Source organism: Equus quagga, chromosome 5 (genome assembly GCF_021613505.1).
Source record: "Equus quagga isolate Etosha38 chromosome 5, UCLA_HA_Equagga_1.0, whole genome shotgun sequence".
NCBI lineage: Eukaryota > Metazoa > Chordata > Mammalia > Perissodactyla > Equidae > Equus > Equus quagga.
This window is the reverse complement of record NC_060271.1, coordinates 4,806,643-4,820,151: the sequence shown is the minus strand read 5'-3', so window position 1 is coordinate 4,820,151 and position 13,509 is coordinate 4,806,643. Positions and strand designations below refer to the sequence as shown.

The window sequence follows — 13,509 nt, the reverse complement described above, 5'->3', positions numbered from 1 at the left end:
GGCAGGAAGGAGCTGTCTACTTAGGGAAGATTCCTATCTCTGTGCATCCGGAGGGCAGGAGAGAGCAGCAGGGGCCTAGATGGGAGCGTGAGGTCTCGCTTAGAGGACGGGAATGGATGAGAGACCCTATCAAGAGTGCTCACACCCTCACTGCTGGCCAGACCCAACCTACAAACCTGTGTGCATTTACTTCACGAGAGACCCTAATGAAAGGGGGGTTGGTTGGGCAGCAGGAAGCTGTATTCTGTGGGATCAGTTACAGGAACTGAAGGTGCTTCCCCTGGAGAAGAAAAAGCTTTGGGGACCATGAATCCTATGGAAGGAAAGAGAGACTAGACTTATTCTGTGTGTTCCACAGGGCAGAGCTGGAGCAATGGGTACAAGTCACAGGGAAGCTGATTCGAGCCAGAGACTAAAGTGCTGCCGGACAATGTGAGCCGTTCAGAGATGGAATGGCAGGGAGGGAGTGCCCTGTCCTTGAAGCTTGGGGCGCAGATGGGGTGACTTCTGTCACAGATGGAATGGTGGTGACTCCTGAGCTAGACGGGAGGTGGGACAAGGTGCCCCAGCTCCAATCCAGGACTGTCTGAGTCCTCACCCACTGTAAGGTCATCGAGCTCAGGCAACACAGGCAGAGTCCAGCCGATGGAGTTCAGCAGGGCGGTCACCTGACCCATGGTCACCAAGGGCTCCACACGGACAATCTGTTGACACAAGAAGAGAGACCTCAAGTCACAAGGAGGCTGCCAGGCCCACTGGGGGCTTCTGCATGCAGAAGGTGTCGTCCCAAACCTTCCCGACAATCCACACAGGGGTTCCTGCACGGCCTTACAGCCTGTTCTAGAACATCGCGCGGCATTTAACCACGGTGGGTGGGGCTTCTGAACTGGCTCTGCTAATATTTAATCTCGTCCTTTCAAATATTTTTACACTTAATACTTAGATTATTTTTCTTCTACATTATAGAAGAAATACTCATTTATTTGGAAGAAACAGCATATATGAAGAAGAAAATCATCCTCCTAGTTGTCCAGAGCTCTCAGTGCTAACACTGCAGAGTATTCACTTTCAGGCTTTTTCCAGGCATACCTATATCACTATTTTTTACGTTTTAAAACAACACACACAACACATACTTTTCTGTCTTGCTTTTTAAAATTTAACACTATAGTATGCCCATCATCCCTTGTCATTAAATGTTCCTAGAAAACATGATTTTTAACGAACACATTAATATAACATCATGTGGACTTCCGCTTTCAGCCAATTTGGAGCAACAGGGACCAGATTTACCCCGTTGCCTGGGAAAAAAAAAAAAAGACAAAATGTATGAAACAAGAGTTTCCAACATACTGGACCTCAGGCAACGAGATTAATGATCTCTGAGAGCCAGGAAACAAACAGGCGAGCGCTGCCAACGCCCAGCTAACTGCCTGCAGTCGGGCAGTGCAGGAGGGGGTACGGGGGCCCAGGGGACTCAGAGTCAAGAGCCCCGCGAGACCCAGGGGGACAGCCTGCGGGACAGAGTGGTGGAGAGGAGAGAACCGCATGGGGGAAGGCTGCAGGACTGCACGGGGCACCCGTGGAGCAGGGCTGAGGAAAGCACCTGAGGCGGGGCCCAGGGAAGCACCTGCAGGAAGGACAAGCGCACACAGGGCGGGAAGTAGGGCCCGTCCCCACGAGCCAGGCTGGGAAACCTCCTGACGCAGCGGCACTGGGCAGAGTCCTCAGAGTGGTCTTGCCTCAGCAGTGGGGAATAACTACCCCTGGCTTAAATGCTGCTCGGGCCCTCCAACAATCAAGCCCCAACAAGTTCCCCAGGAACCTAGTTCTTTCCGGAACAAAGCTCAAGAAGATTCCCAGGGAGACAAAAACATCTGGCAGCCAGCAAGGTAAAACTCACAATGTCTAGAATCCAACCAAAGCTTACCAGGTATGCAAAGCAGCACAAGATTCGACCCACAACGAGGAGAAAAATGAATCTGTTTTGATAAAACAGACCCAGAACTGACACAGATATTAAAACTAGTAAAGCAGGACATGAAAGAAGTTACTATTATTGTATTACCCATGTTCAAAGAGTTGAGGCATTAAAAAGAGTAAAAAGACTCAAATCAAGCTTCTGGAAATGAAAACCACAATGTCTGAGATGAAAGATACACTAATTGGGATTGATGGCAAGTTAGATATTGCAGAGGAAAAGAGGGGAATAAATACACAGCAATAGAAACTATCCAAAATGAAACACACAGATGGAAAAAACGTTTTCAAATGAATAGCATATCAGTGAGCTGCGCTGTGGAATGACTTCAGGTGGCCTCATACGTGTGTGAGAGCAGTGCTTGAAGGAGAGAGGAGTGGACAGAAAAAATATTGGAAGAAATAATGACACCAAATTTCCAAATTTGAGGAAATATTATAATGAATCCCAAGCACAAGAATTTTGAAGAAAACAATACCAAGGCACATTACAATAAAATTGCCCAAAACTAGTGATAAAGAGAAAATCTTAAAAGCAGCCAGAGAAAAAATCCGTGTTTGATACAGATGAACAAAGATAGAGATGAGAGATTTCCGGTTGAAAACTATGGGAGAAAGAAGACAATGAAGCATCTGTAGAGTACTGAAAGAAAAACCGTCCGCTTGGAATTCCACACCCTGCGAAAACATCTTTCAAAAATGAAGGCCACCTCATACCCTAATTAGGATGGCTGTTATCAAAAAACAAGAAAATTGCAAGTGCCGGTGAGGATGTGGAGAAATTGAAACCTCGTGAGCTGTTGGTGGGAATGTAAAATGGTGCAGCTCCTGTGGAAAACAGTATGGTGGATTCTCAAAAAATTAAAAATAGAATTACCATATGACCCAGGAATGCCACTTCCGGGTATAGACCCAAAAGAATTGAAAGTAGGGACTCAAAAAGATATTCGTACACCCTTGTTCATAACAACATTATTCACAATAGCTGAAAGGTGGAAGCAGCCCGGGTGTCCACAGACAGAGGACTGGATAAGCCAAATGTGGTACAGACATACAGTGGATATGAGTCGTCTTAAAAAGGAAGGAAATTCTGCAACATGCTATAACATGGGTGAACCTTGAGGACATCATGTGAAATGCAATAAGCCAGTCACAAAAAGACAAATACTGTGTGATTGCACTTCTGTGACGTACTGGGAGCAGTCAAAATCAGAGACAGAACATAGACTGGGGTTTGCCAGGGGCTGGGGGAGGAAGAACGGGGAGTTACTGTTCAATGGGTACAGGGTTTCAGTTTTACAAGATGAGAAGAGTTATGGGGATGGATGATGGTGACGGTAACACAACTTTATGAATGTACTTAATACCACTGTAATGTACACATAAAAATGATTAAGAAAGGGCCGGCCCAGTGGCACAGCGGTTAAGTTCGCACGTTCCGCTTCTCGGCGGCCCGGGGTTCGCAGGTTCGGATCCCGGGTGCGGACATGGCACCGCTTGGCACGCCATGCTGTGGTAGGCGTCCCACATATAAAGTAGAGGAAGATGGGCACGATGTTAGCTCAGGGCCAGCCTTCCTCAGCAAAAAGAGGAGGACTGGCAGTAGTTAGCTCAGGGCTAAACTTCCTCAAAAAAAAAATAATAATAATTAAGATGGTAAATTTTATGTTATGTGTATTCTCCCACAACAAAAGTTGGAAAAGAAATGAAGGCAAAATAAATATGTTTTCAGAGAGACAACAGCTGAAAGATCAACACACAAGAAATGTTAAAGGATGTCCTTCAGGCAGAAGGAAGATGAAAGCAGATGGAAATACAGATCTACACAAAAGATGAAGAAATGGAAACTATATGGGTAAGTATATAAGAAAGATTTGTATTATTATTTACATTTCTTTAAAAGATAACTATTAAAAAATAATAATGTAGTGTGGGGTTTATAACATATATAAAAGTAAAAGTATGACAACAATAGCACAGAGGTCAGCAGGAGAGAAATGGAAGTAGATTATTATAAGGTTCGTATACTACAGTCACATGTCGCTTAATGACGGGACACGTTCTGAGAAATGCATCATTAGGTGATTTTGTCATTGTGAGAACATCATAGAGTGTTCTGAAGGGGAATAGAATTTGCCAGCCCAAAATGAGTCTCTTTAACAGAAGGATTATTTCCAGCTGATTATTTTTAAGAAACAAAAGACTCAGAAAGTTTTTCTCATTACCTCCACCTTAACAGCCTAACAGAATTCAGATACAAACACCTGTTTCAGGAAGCAGGCTATCACCTGAGCATCACACCTTTGCTCCTTGTCACCTACCTGTGAATTGCCCGCCTTCCCTCTGAAGTCCCTGACTCTCCCAGTCCCCAGCATCTTCCTTTGTCTTTAGCTGAGGATGGTAGTTATGGCGAGGGCTTTGCCATTTTGGCGAGTTACTTGGTCTTCCTGGGTTTCTCCCATGTATACGTGTTATTAAACGTTTGTTTTTCTCCTGTTAATCTGTCTCGTGTCCATTTAATTCTTGGACCAGCCAGAAGTCCTAGAGGGTAGAGGAAAACTTCTTCCCCCCCTACAGTACTTTACACAGACCTAGATGGGACAGCCTGCCACACACCTAGGCCACAGGGCACTATTTACAGGACTGCTGCGGGACTGTATATGTGAAACAGGATGGTATCACTTGAAGGCAGGCTGTGATAAGTCAAGTTTATGCTACAAATCCTAAAACAACTGCTAAAATAACAAAACAAAGAGTTACAGCTCACAGAGCAACAAAAGAGCTAAAATAGAATCAAAAAATTATTCAATAATCCAAAGAAGTCAGAAAACAAGAAGAAGGGAACAAAGAACAGATGGGACAAACAGAAAACAAATCCATGATCATGGGCAGAGATTTCAATATCCCTCTTACAATAATTGATAGAATAAGGAGAGAGGACAAAATTCATAAGGATATAGAAGTCTTGAACAACGCTATCCACCCACCTAATTGACATTTACAGCACACACCACCCCAAAACAGCAGGAGACGCATTTTAAAAAAATGCACATGGAACATTTATGAAGTAGACCTATTCTGGGCCATAAAGTACGTCTCAATAAGTTGAAAAGCATCCTAATCATACAAAGTATGTTTTCTGTCAACAATGGAATTAAATTAGAAATCAGTAATGGAAAGATCTCTGGAAAATTCCCAAACATCTGGAAACCAAACACCATATTTCTAAATAACCCATGAGTCAAAGCAGATACCAAAAGAGAAACCAGAAAGTATTTTGAACTGAACGCCAAAATGAAAAGATCAGATATCAAAATCTTGGGATGGCTCTAAAACAGGGCTTGGGGGAAATTTATAACACTGAATATCTATATAAGGGAAAAAGAAAGGTCTAAGGCAAATGACCTCAGCTTCCACCTTAAAAAACTAGACAAAGAAGAGTAAAATTCAACCCAAAGTACGTAAAAGAAAGAAATTAACAAAGATCAAAGCATAAGCCAATGAAATAGAAAACATCCAAACAAAAAAATAGAGAAAAACTGATGAAACGAAAAGCTAGTTCTTTGAGAAGATCAGTAAAATTGGGTAACCTCTAGCCAGGCTGGTCAGGAAGAAAAGAGAGCAGACATGAATGACCAGTATTAGGAATGAGGACATGAAATCGCCACACATTCTACAGATGTTCAAAGGACAGGAAAGGAATGCTATGAATAACTTTATGTCCGTCAATGATACAACCTAGTGAAATGGACAAATATCTTTCGAGACTCAAACTGCCGAAGCTCACCAAGAAGAAACACACTGAAGGGCCCTGTATCTATTTTAAAAATTTAATTTGTGGTTAAAAACTCGCTCACAAAGAAAACTCCAGGCCCAGATGGCTTCACTGGTTAATTCCACTAATTACTGAATAAAGAAATAAAACCAATTCTATACAAACTCCTCCAGAAAAATGAAAAGGAAGGAATACCTCTGAGCTCATTCTTATGGACTGATTATTATAAAGCTACAGTAATCCAGACAGCGTGGTATTGGCATACGGATGAGCAAACAGATCAGTACTACAGAAGAGTCCAGAAATAGAACTACGGACATGGACAACTGATTTTCAACAAAGGTACAAAGGAAATGCAGCGGACAAAGGATCATCTTTTCAACAAAACAGGCTGGAACAATTGGAAATCCACATGTAAAACAAATTTTTTTGGACCCATATCTCACATCATATGCAAAAATTAACTTAAAATGAATCATAGTCCTAAATGTAAAACCTAAAACTATAATACTTCTAGAAGAAAACAGAAGAGAAAACCTTTGGGACATGCAGTAGGGTTAAGATTTCTTAAATAAGACAGCAAAAGCACAATCTATAAAAAACTGGACTTCATCAAAATTAACAATGTTTGGTATTCGAAAGGCAAGCCAAAGACTGGGAGAAAATATTTGCAAATCACGTAGCTGATGAAAGACTTGTTTCTATAATACATAATAAGAAAAAGAAAACAATAAAAAAAATTTGGCAAAAGATTTGGACAGGCACTTCACCAAAGAAGATATACAAATGGAAAATAAGCACATGAAAAGATGCTGATCATCAGTCATTAGGAAAATGCAAGTTAGAACGACAACGAGAGACCACTCCACACCTATTAGAACGGCCAAAATTCAGCCTAACCGGAAAGTTCCTGAGGACGTGGAGCAACTGGAATGCTGATGGGAAAGGAAAATGCTACAACCATTTCTGAAGACAATTTGGCACTTTCTTTAGAAAGTTACCCGCATAGCTACCATATGATCTGGCCAATCCACTCCCAGGTATCCACCCAAGAGAAGGAAAGTGTATGTCCACACAAAGACTGCATATAAATGTTCCCGCCCCTTTATCTGTGACAGCCCCGAAGTGGACACAGCCCCAGTGTCCAGCACCAAGTGAATGAATCAACAACTGTGATGTATGCATACAACAGAACACTATTCAGCAAGAAAACAGAACGCACTTCTGCCACTTGCCTCAACATGGACGAAGCTCAAAATAAGTATGCTGAGTATAAGAAGCCAGACCAAAAAAAAAGAAAAAAAGATCACATAATGCATGACTCCATTTATATAAAACTCTAAATACAAACTAATTTATAGTGAAGGAAAGCAGGTCAACACTTGCCTAGGGATGATGGGGGAGAGGAGGGCAGGAGCTGAGGAAAGGCTGACCAAGGGGCCCAAGGGAACTTTTGGGGTGATGGGTACAATCTTTGTCGTGACTGTGGTCATGATTTCACAGGTGCATACTATGTCTAATTTAATACCAATTGTACACTTTATGTGCAGTTTATTATACATCAAGTATATGTCAATAAAGCTGTTTAGGAAAAAAAAGGCACAGGGAGATTAGGTAACTCGGCCCAGGCCTCGCAATAAAATGCCACCATGTGGATATGCTGTGTTTAACTACTATTGGCTATTGTGTTGTCTTCTATTGGAAATAAAGCTGTGGTACAATCTCTCTCTCTGTCGTCTTTAAGTTCATTTCCTTTTTCCTTAAGCCAGCTTTCAAGAAGCAGCATTACCAGATAGGCCAAAGAGTATGCACGTGTCTAAGGCTGTTAACAAGTGGGTCCCCAGGAAGCTTGGAACGAAGCCCACCTGGCCACCTCTGCAGCCCATTTTTTACCAGCACATTTCCTTACTGGGAAGGGGTTAATAGGTTCCCTTTTGGCTCTCATTTTTGCCCCTGATTTCCCTGTCCATCTTCCTGTGGAACTGCAGACAATCAAAGAAGCCCCCAGAGCTCTCAGTTTGCCCACCTGTGAGAGGGGGCTATGACCAGTCTCTCCCAAAGCTGTGAGGCTTTGGAGGATGCCAATGGTGGGCAGAACCTTCTGTGATGACCAGGGGCCTTGGTCCTGTCCACGCTGGGATGCCCTTGGCTAAAATCATCTCCCCGTGAGTCACTTGACCCAGGGGCAGCGTCCCCCATGCTCGGAGCCAGGGAACTGTGCCGCTCTCACCTGTTTCTTGGTGTCCACCTCCAGAATGTCCATCAGGTTGATCATGATGTTTTTATGAGTCTTCTTGTACTTCCCAACCCGCAGCGAGACGGTGAGCCAGCCCGGGCGCCCCGTGCACATGAAGGTCTTGCTGCCCTGCTCCTTCCATTCCCGCACCTGCAACCACGGGACAGAGACTGAGCTAGCCCACTGGGGACCCTGCAGCAGCTCACAGCCCAGTTTCAGGACAGCAAGCTGGGAATGACGGCTTCACGTGTCAGCAAATGTTTACTGAGCCCCTTCATCCTTTCAGGCACTGGGAAGAGCAGGACAATGAAATGCCTACTGGCCTTCCATTCTGGAATCTCCCTGGCTAGTGAGACCGACAGGAAAGCGGAGGTGTTGCCACACCACAAAGCAGAATGAAGAAAGAGCTAAAAAAGTATGGGATCAAAGTGCTTTGAAAACATTAACTGGGAAATTCAGGAAAGGTTTTGTAATGGTAATGATAGCAATCATACAAATGACAACCATTCACTGGCTGCTCTCCCTGGGCCAGGCATTATTGTACACTGCCGCATTTAATTCTCGCAACAACCCAGTTGGTTGGGATGACCAACCTCCTTTTGCAGACGATGAAAGTGAAACACATAAGAACTTGCCCAAGTTCACACAACCGGTGAAGGGCAGGCCCCAGAGTCACAGCCAGGACTACGCAACTTCAGGCCTGGGAGGATAAATGGGCTTGTACTAACAGTCAGCGGGATAACAGCTAACACTCACTGAGACTTCTTACGTGCCAAGCCCTGTTCTAAGCATTTGTACATGCTAACCCACATATCGCTTGGAGGGCGAGAGAGGGGCAGGGCAGGGCCACCAAGCCAAAGGAATGAAGAGTTTTTGCAAAGCTCTACTCTAAGTGACCAGAGCACAAACCACAAATGGCCAGGAGACGACAACCCATCAGGAACACAGGAGAAAGCATTCGCTTCCTGCTGAGATGGACAAGGACAGGGAGGTGACATCTGTGGTTGTGACCTGCGACCATCCATTTCGTCTCCCTCTGCTTCTAACACTCCCAGCTTCTCGTGGTCCAAGACTCGCTGATTCTTCCCCTGCCCCAGGACGTGACTTTGGTCTGATTCCATCCTCCTGGACATAAAGACCAGTTCAGGGATGGCCTACGATCCAAGTCAAGCCAATAAGGCTAATTCCAGGAGAGGCGCTCTCATTTTACTGGGGTTGCTAAGCTGGTTGGATGTAAGCCAGGAACGTGGGGCCTCCACAGGGAGATGGCCTCCCTGAAAATGAAGTCAGCTCAGAGGAAAGCAGAGCCAAGACGTGGCAAACGGATGGAAGGATGGAGACGGGGGAGAGGGGACGCTGGATCCAGCCATGCTGAGCCACTTTTACTCCCAGACGTTTTAGGATCTGGGTGAATAAAGTCCCTTTTTGCTCAAGCCAGTTTGAGTTGAGTTTCTATCGCTTGCAATCAGGAGTCCTGGAGGAGGTTGTGAAGTGCAGGTGTTCAAGCAGAGGGGAGTTATTGAGGAAGGGATTCGCGTGAGGAGGGGGCAACGGACGAGAGGTAGGATTCCAGGACCAAGCAGATTTTGCCCCTGCCCGACTCTGCAGTCCAGGACTTAACACAAGCTCGGAGGTGTGGGGAGTGGACTGGGGCTGCTGCATGCAGCCTGGAGGGCGGGCCACATGACGTGACCATGGAAGGCATCGAGCCTGGACCATTGATTGCCTTGGATCCTGACAGGAGCCAACCAAGATTTGGGGCAGGGGGGCAATGCCATGGAGAGCCGCCCTCACGACTCTCTGCAGGCCAAAGAGAGACGAGGAGGGCCCAGAAAAACAGCAACTGGTTAGGTAGCTATTATACAAGCCAGGTGTGAGGCAACAGAACCGGACCTATAGAGTGGGATGGGCTGGGCTGGGAAAGAGGAAACCTCAGAGTTCAGGAGCTGCGATCGTGCAGGGCTGGTTCCAGCCCCATTTACTAGCTGTATCATCTGAGCATGCTCTGAGAGGGGAGACAAGCAGGTAAAGGGAGAATCTGAAGGCATGGAAAGAGCTAGGAAAGAGGGTGCAGGCTGGGCAGGGCTCTGGAGCCAGGATCGGGACCAGCAAAGCCAGGGTGGCCTGAGCGAAGCCCTTCCAGAGGCTGCATTCTCCCCTGCCCGGGCCTCAGGCCTTTCCCTCATGGGGATGGCTCTCTGCCTGCATCTTCATGCTCCTGCCTGCAGCTCCTAGCCTGGAGAAAACAGAACATGGAGGCTGCTACACGTGTGGTGGGGGTGGCAACAGGAAACAGAAGCTCTTTGCAACCTGAGGCCAGGAAGGGAGAAACATCAGGAGCCAAGAAGCTGCCCAGGCCCGCCCCCCAGCCCTAGACACGGGAGAAGGAGGCTCGCTGTGAGCGGCAGCAGGGGCACAGGATCTGTGGGCGCCGGCAGAGGGGCGGAGTTCCAGAGCTACTGGGAGGTGGACAACGGCCTTGTAAGGAGTGAGCATGTGGCCCAAAGGCTGGGAGCTGCTCACCCTGGCTGGGTGCGGTCCTTTCACTGTAGTCCTCTATTCTAAACCTGTGGAAAGCTCCCTGCTGCTAGAGTGAACTCCAAGCTCAAGACCCGGCCCCAGTCTAGCTCCAAACTGACTTTCCAACCTTCTCCCCTCTTTGCCTTCGATCACAGGGACCCTCCACCTGACACACTCTCTCCCCCAATCATTTCCCAACTTCCAGTCTCTAATGCCAGCTCCACCTCCCAGAAGCCCTCCCTCCTCTGAAATCGCTTGGGCGTGGTGAGTTACCTGCCGCATGGCTCACCTTCCTCTGTCTTAAGATTCTTGAAATCCCTCCAGGTACCCGCACGTGCTCGGCACAGACTAGGCACTCCATAAACATCGGAGCAACGTTTTATTCCCTCCATGCCTTTGCTTACTCCGTTCTCTCCCCTGGAAGCCCTCGCCATCCCATTTTTGTTGAGGGCAGAACCCCCTCAAACGCCACCGCCCCCGGGAAGTCTTGGCTCCCCCCGCACGCACCGCTAGGCAGGCACACGGCCACGTCCCACCAGCACGGGCTCCGCGCCGCCGGCGCCGCTCACCTGCTTCTGGATGTTCCGCACGCGCTGCTCGTGCAGCCGCGGCGCGCTGTTGAGCTTGAACACCACCCAGGCACGCACGTAGTAGTAGATGTCGAAGATGAGCGAGAGCGGCAGCAGGAAGAGGCACACGAACACCCAGCGCTGGTGGATGATCACGAACTCCAGCCCTTTCACGCGGATCCAGAGCAGGAAGAGCAGCGCGCACACGGCCAGAGACACGGCGGGCTCCATGGTGGAGCCGGAGGCGCGCCACCTGTCACCGCCACCAGGTCCGCACTGGCAGCGCCTGCCGCCCGCGCCTGCCGCCCGCACCCAAGGGAGCCGCGGTGGGGGGGGAGGGGTCGCTCGCCGCCTCGCGATTGGCTCGGGCCGCAAAGGTTCGGTGGGCCGAGACCCTGGTGCTGACCAATGGCGAACCGCGCTGGCGATCGGACCAGGAACCCGCTGCTTTTATTGGCTGCGGGAGTCAGGTCGCTCCACCCTCTTGTCCTCGCCGCCGCGCGGGGAGGGGGCTGCGGGGAGCGGGCGGCGGGACGCTGGCTTCCCCGGCGCGGGGCGCGGGGCGCTGCAGGCCACCCCTCGGGGGAGGGGCGCGGCTGCGCCCTCCTCTCCTCCTCCGTAGGTGGCGCCTTCTCGAGAGGTGCGTCGAGCGGTCGCGCGTTGGGTTACCTCTCAAGGGGTGCGGTGGGGCGCCCCGTGGCCCTGGGCCGAGGATTCCCGCCCCGGCCGGAGAGGATGGAAAGCTGGTCTTGACCTTTGCAAGTTGTGTCACTCCATGCCCTCAAGGCCATGAGATGCCTCTTTTCATTTTTCAAGGTGCTCTGTGTAAATTCGAGTTCCACAGCAGTCCTGGGCGCGGGTAGTTGTGAACCACACGTTATAGATGAGGAGGCATCCCAAGAAGGTGAAGACCTCTTCCTGAATCCAAAGCACTTTCGAGCGGAGGCTGTGGCTGGCCCCTTCCCGCTTGTCCACTCTGCTGAGGCTGGGGAGGACCAGAGGAGAGAGAATGAAGGAAGCAGCTGCAGTGCTGTAAACCCGCTGGCCCGCTCTGCCGGGCGTCCCCCAGGCCCTGAGGTAGGGTGGTGACCAAAGCAGATGGCCCTGCTGTCGCGGAGCAGCCAGTCCAGAGGAGCAGCGACTGTGACATACAAGGCCCTTCACTGGCCTTGCTTACCTCTCCACTTGCCTCTCTCTTCTTTGCCCTGACAGGCATGTTTAGGAGGCTCCCCCAGCCCCAATGTCCCTCACTTCAGTGTCTCTGCTCAGGCTGGCACCTCTGGAATGCCCTTTCCTGTCCCCGTCATAGAGCTAACACCACAGGTCCTGGAAACCAGCTCACAGCCACCTCTAAACCACGTTTATGGACTTCCTTCCCCTTCCAGGCTCATACGATAGAGTGCCTCTGTGTCGGGATTCTTTCACACGGTTTTATAATTGTCTCCATCATGTCTCTCACTCCCACAGACCGAGCTTCAGGGCACACAATGTCTCCTTCATTTTTGTCTTTCCAGGTTCTAGCACAATGGTTGGTACATAGTAGACACTGCAGTGTTTGTGACTAACGAATAAAGGAAGAAGTGGACACAAGCTCAAATATTTAACAATGATCGAAGTCCAAACAGTGAGAGGCCGTTTGTGTAGAACTTGGAAAATGAGTAGTCCAGACTTGTGCTGTCTTATACAAGAACTGCTAGCATGTGGCTAACAAATTGAGATGTGCTTTAAGTGTAAAACACACGCTGGATTTCACATATAGTACGAAAAAGAGAACATGTGGACAGAGTTTTGGGACCCCTGTCCCGGTCTAACAGGCAAATCTAACCAGCAAACTGCACAGGCTTTAAGTCAGTGCAGTAAATCCACGCTGCACCGTGAAGCACCACGCAGGCCACCGCCAGCCTGTGTCCCACGACCTGGCAGCCCCACGTCTCCTGACTGAAGACGCCAGCTGGACAGACCCACAGCAGGAACAGATAAAGAAGTCCCTCAATGTCACGTTCCCCAGCTGCATGTCTCAAGGACCGAGGGAATAATTAACAACCCTGGTCCTTGCCCCCTGCTCATGTAGATAACGTCAGCGTCTCTGAACTCGTTTGATGTATAACCAAGGATTCTTGTGTATGTTAGGTTCAGCGTATAACCTAGAGAAAGGCCCAGATGTACTCTACCCCCTTTTTGGGGCAAATATAAAATCTAGTTGTGAGTTTTTTCTTTTCCTCTTCCCTGCGCGTGCACTGTTTGTGAGAGAGAGCTAAGCCGCACTTCAGCTCGCAGCCCTTGGAGCAGCTCTGTCGGAGCACCCTGTGGGACTGTCTTCCCGGGGATCCAACTCCTCCTGCTGATTACTGAGTAAACCCCTTCACTAATATCACCCAGACTCTTGATTTCAGTCGACAAATTGGCGACCACCAGGGGACCTAGAGAGA

General features: G+C 48.4%; 1 protein-coding gene across 1 annotated transcript in view; it reads right to left on the bottom strand.

Annotated features, from left to right (window-relative positions):
* The window catches only part of DHCR24 (24-dehydrocholesterol reductase), a 30,609-nt gene extending 19,230 nt beyond the window's left edge, over positions 1-11,379 (bottom strand). Inside the window, exons 1-3 of the mRNA XM_046662082.1 lie at positions 11,081-11,379; positions 7,986-8,141; positions 599-704 (exon numbers count right to left, since the gene is read on the bottom strand). Of these exons, the coding sequence (XP_046518038.1) occupies positions 599-704; positions 7,986-8,141; positions 11,081-11,311 (493 nt within the window). The 5' untranslated portion in view covers positions 11,312-11,379. The remainder of the gene's footprint in view (positions 1-598; positions 705-7,985; positions 8,142-11,080) is intronic.
* Between the last annotated feature and the right edge of the window lie 2,130 nt (positions 11,380-13,509).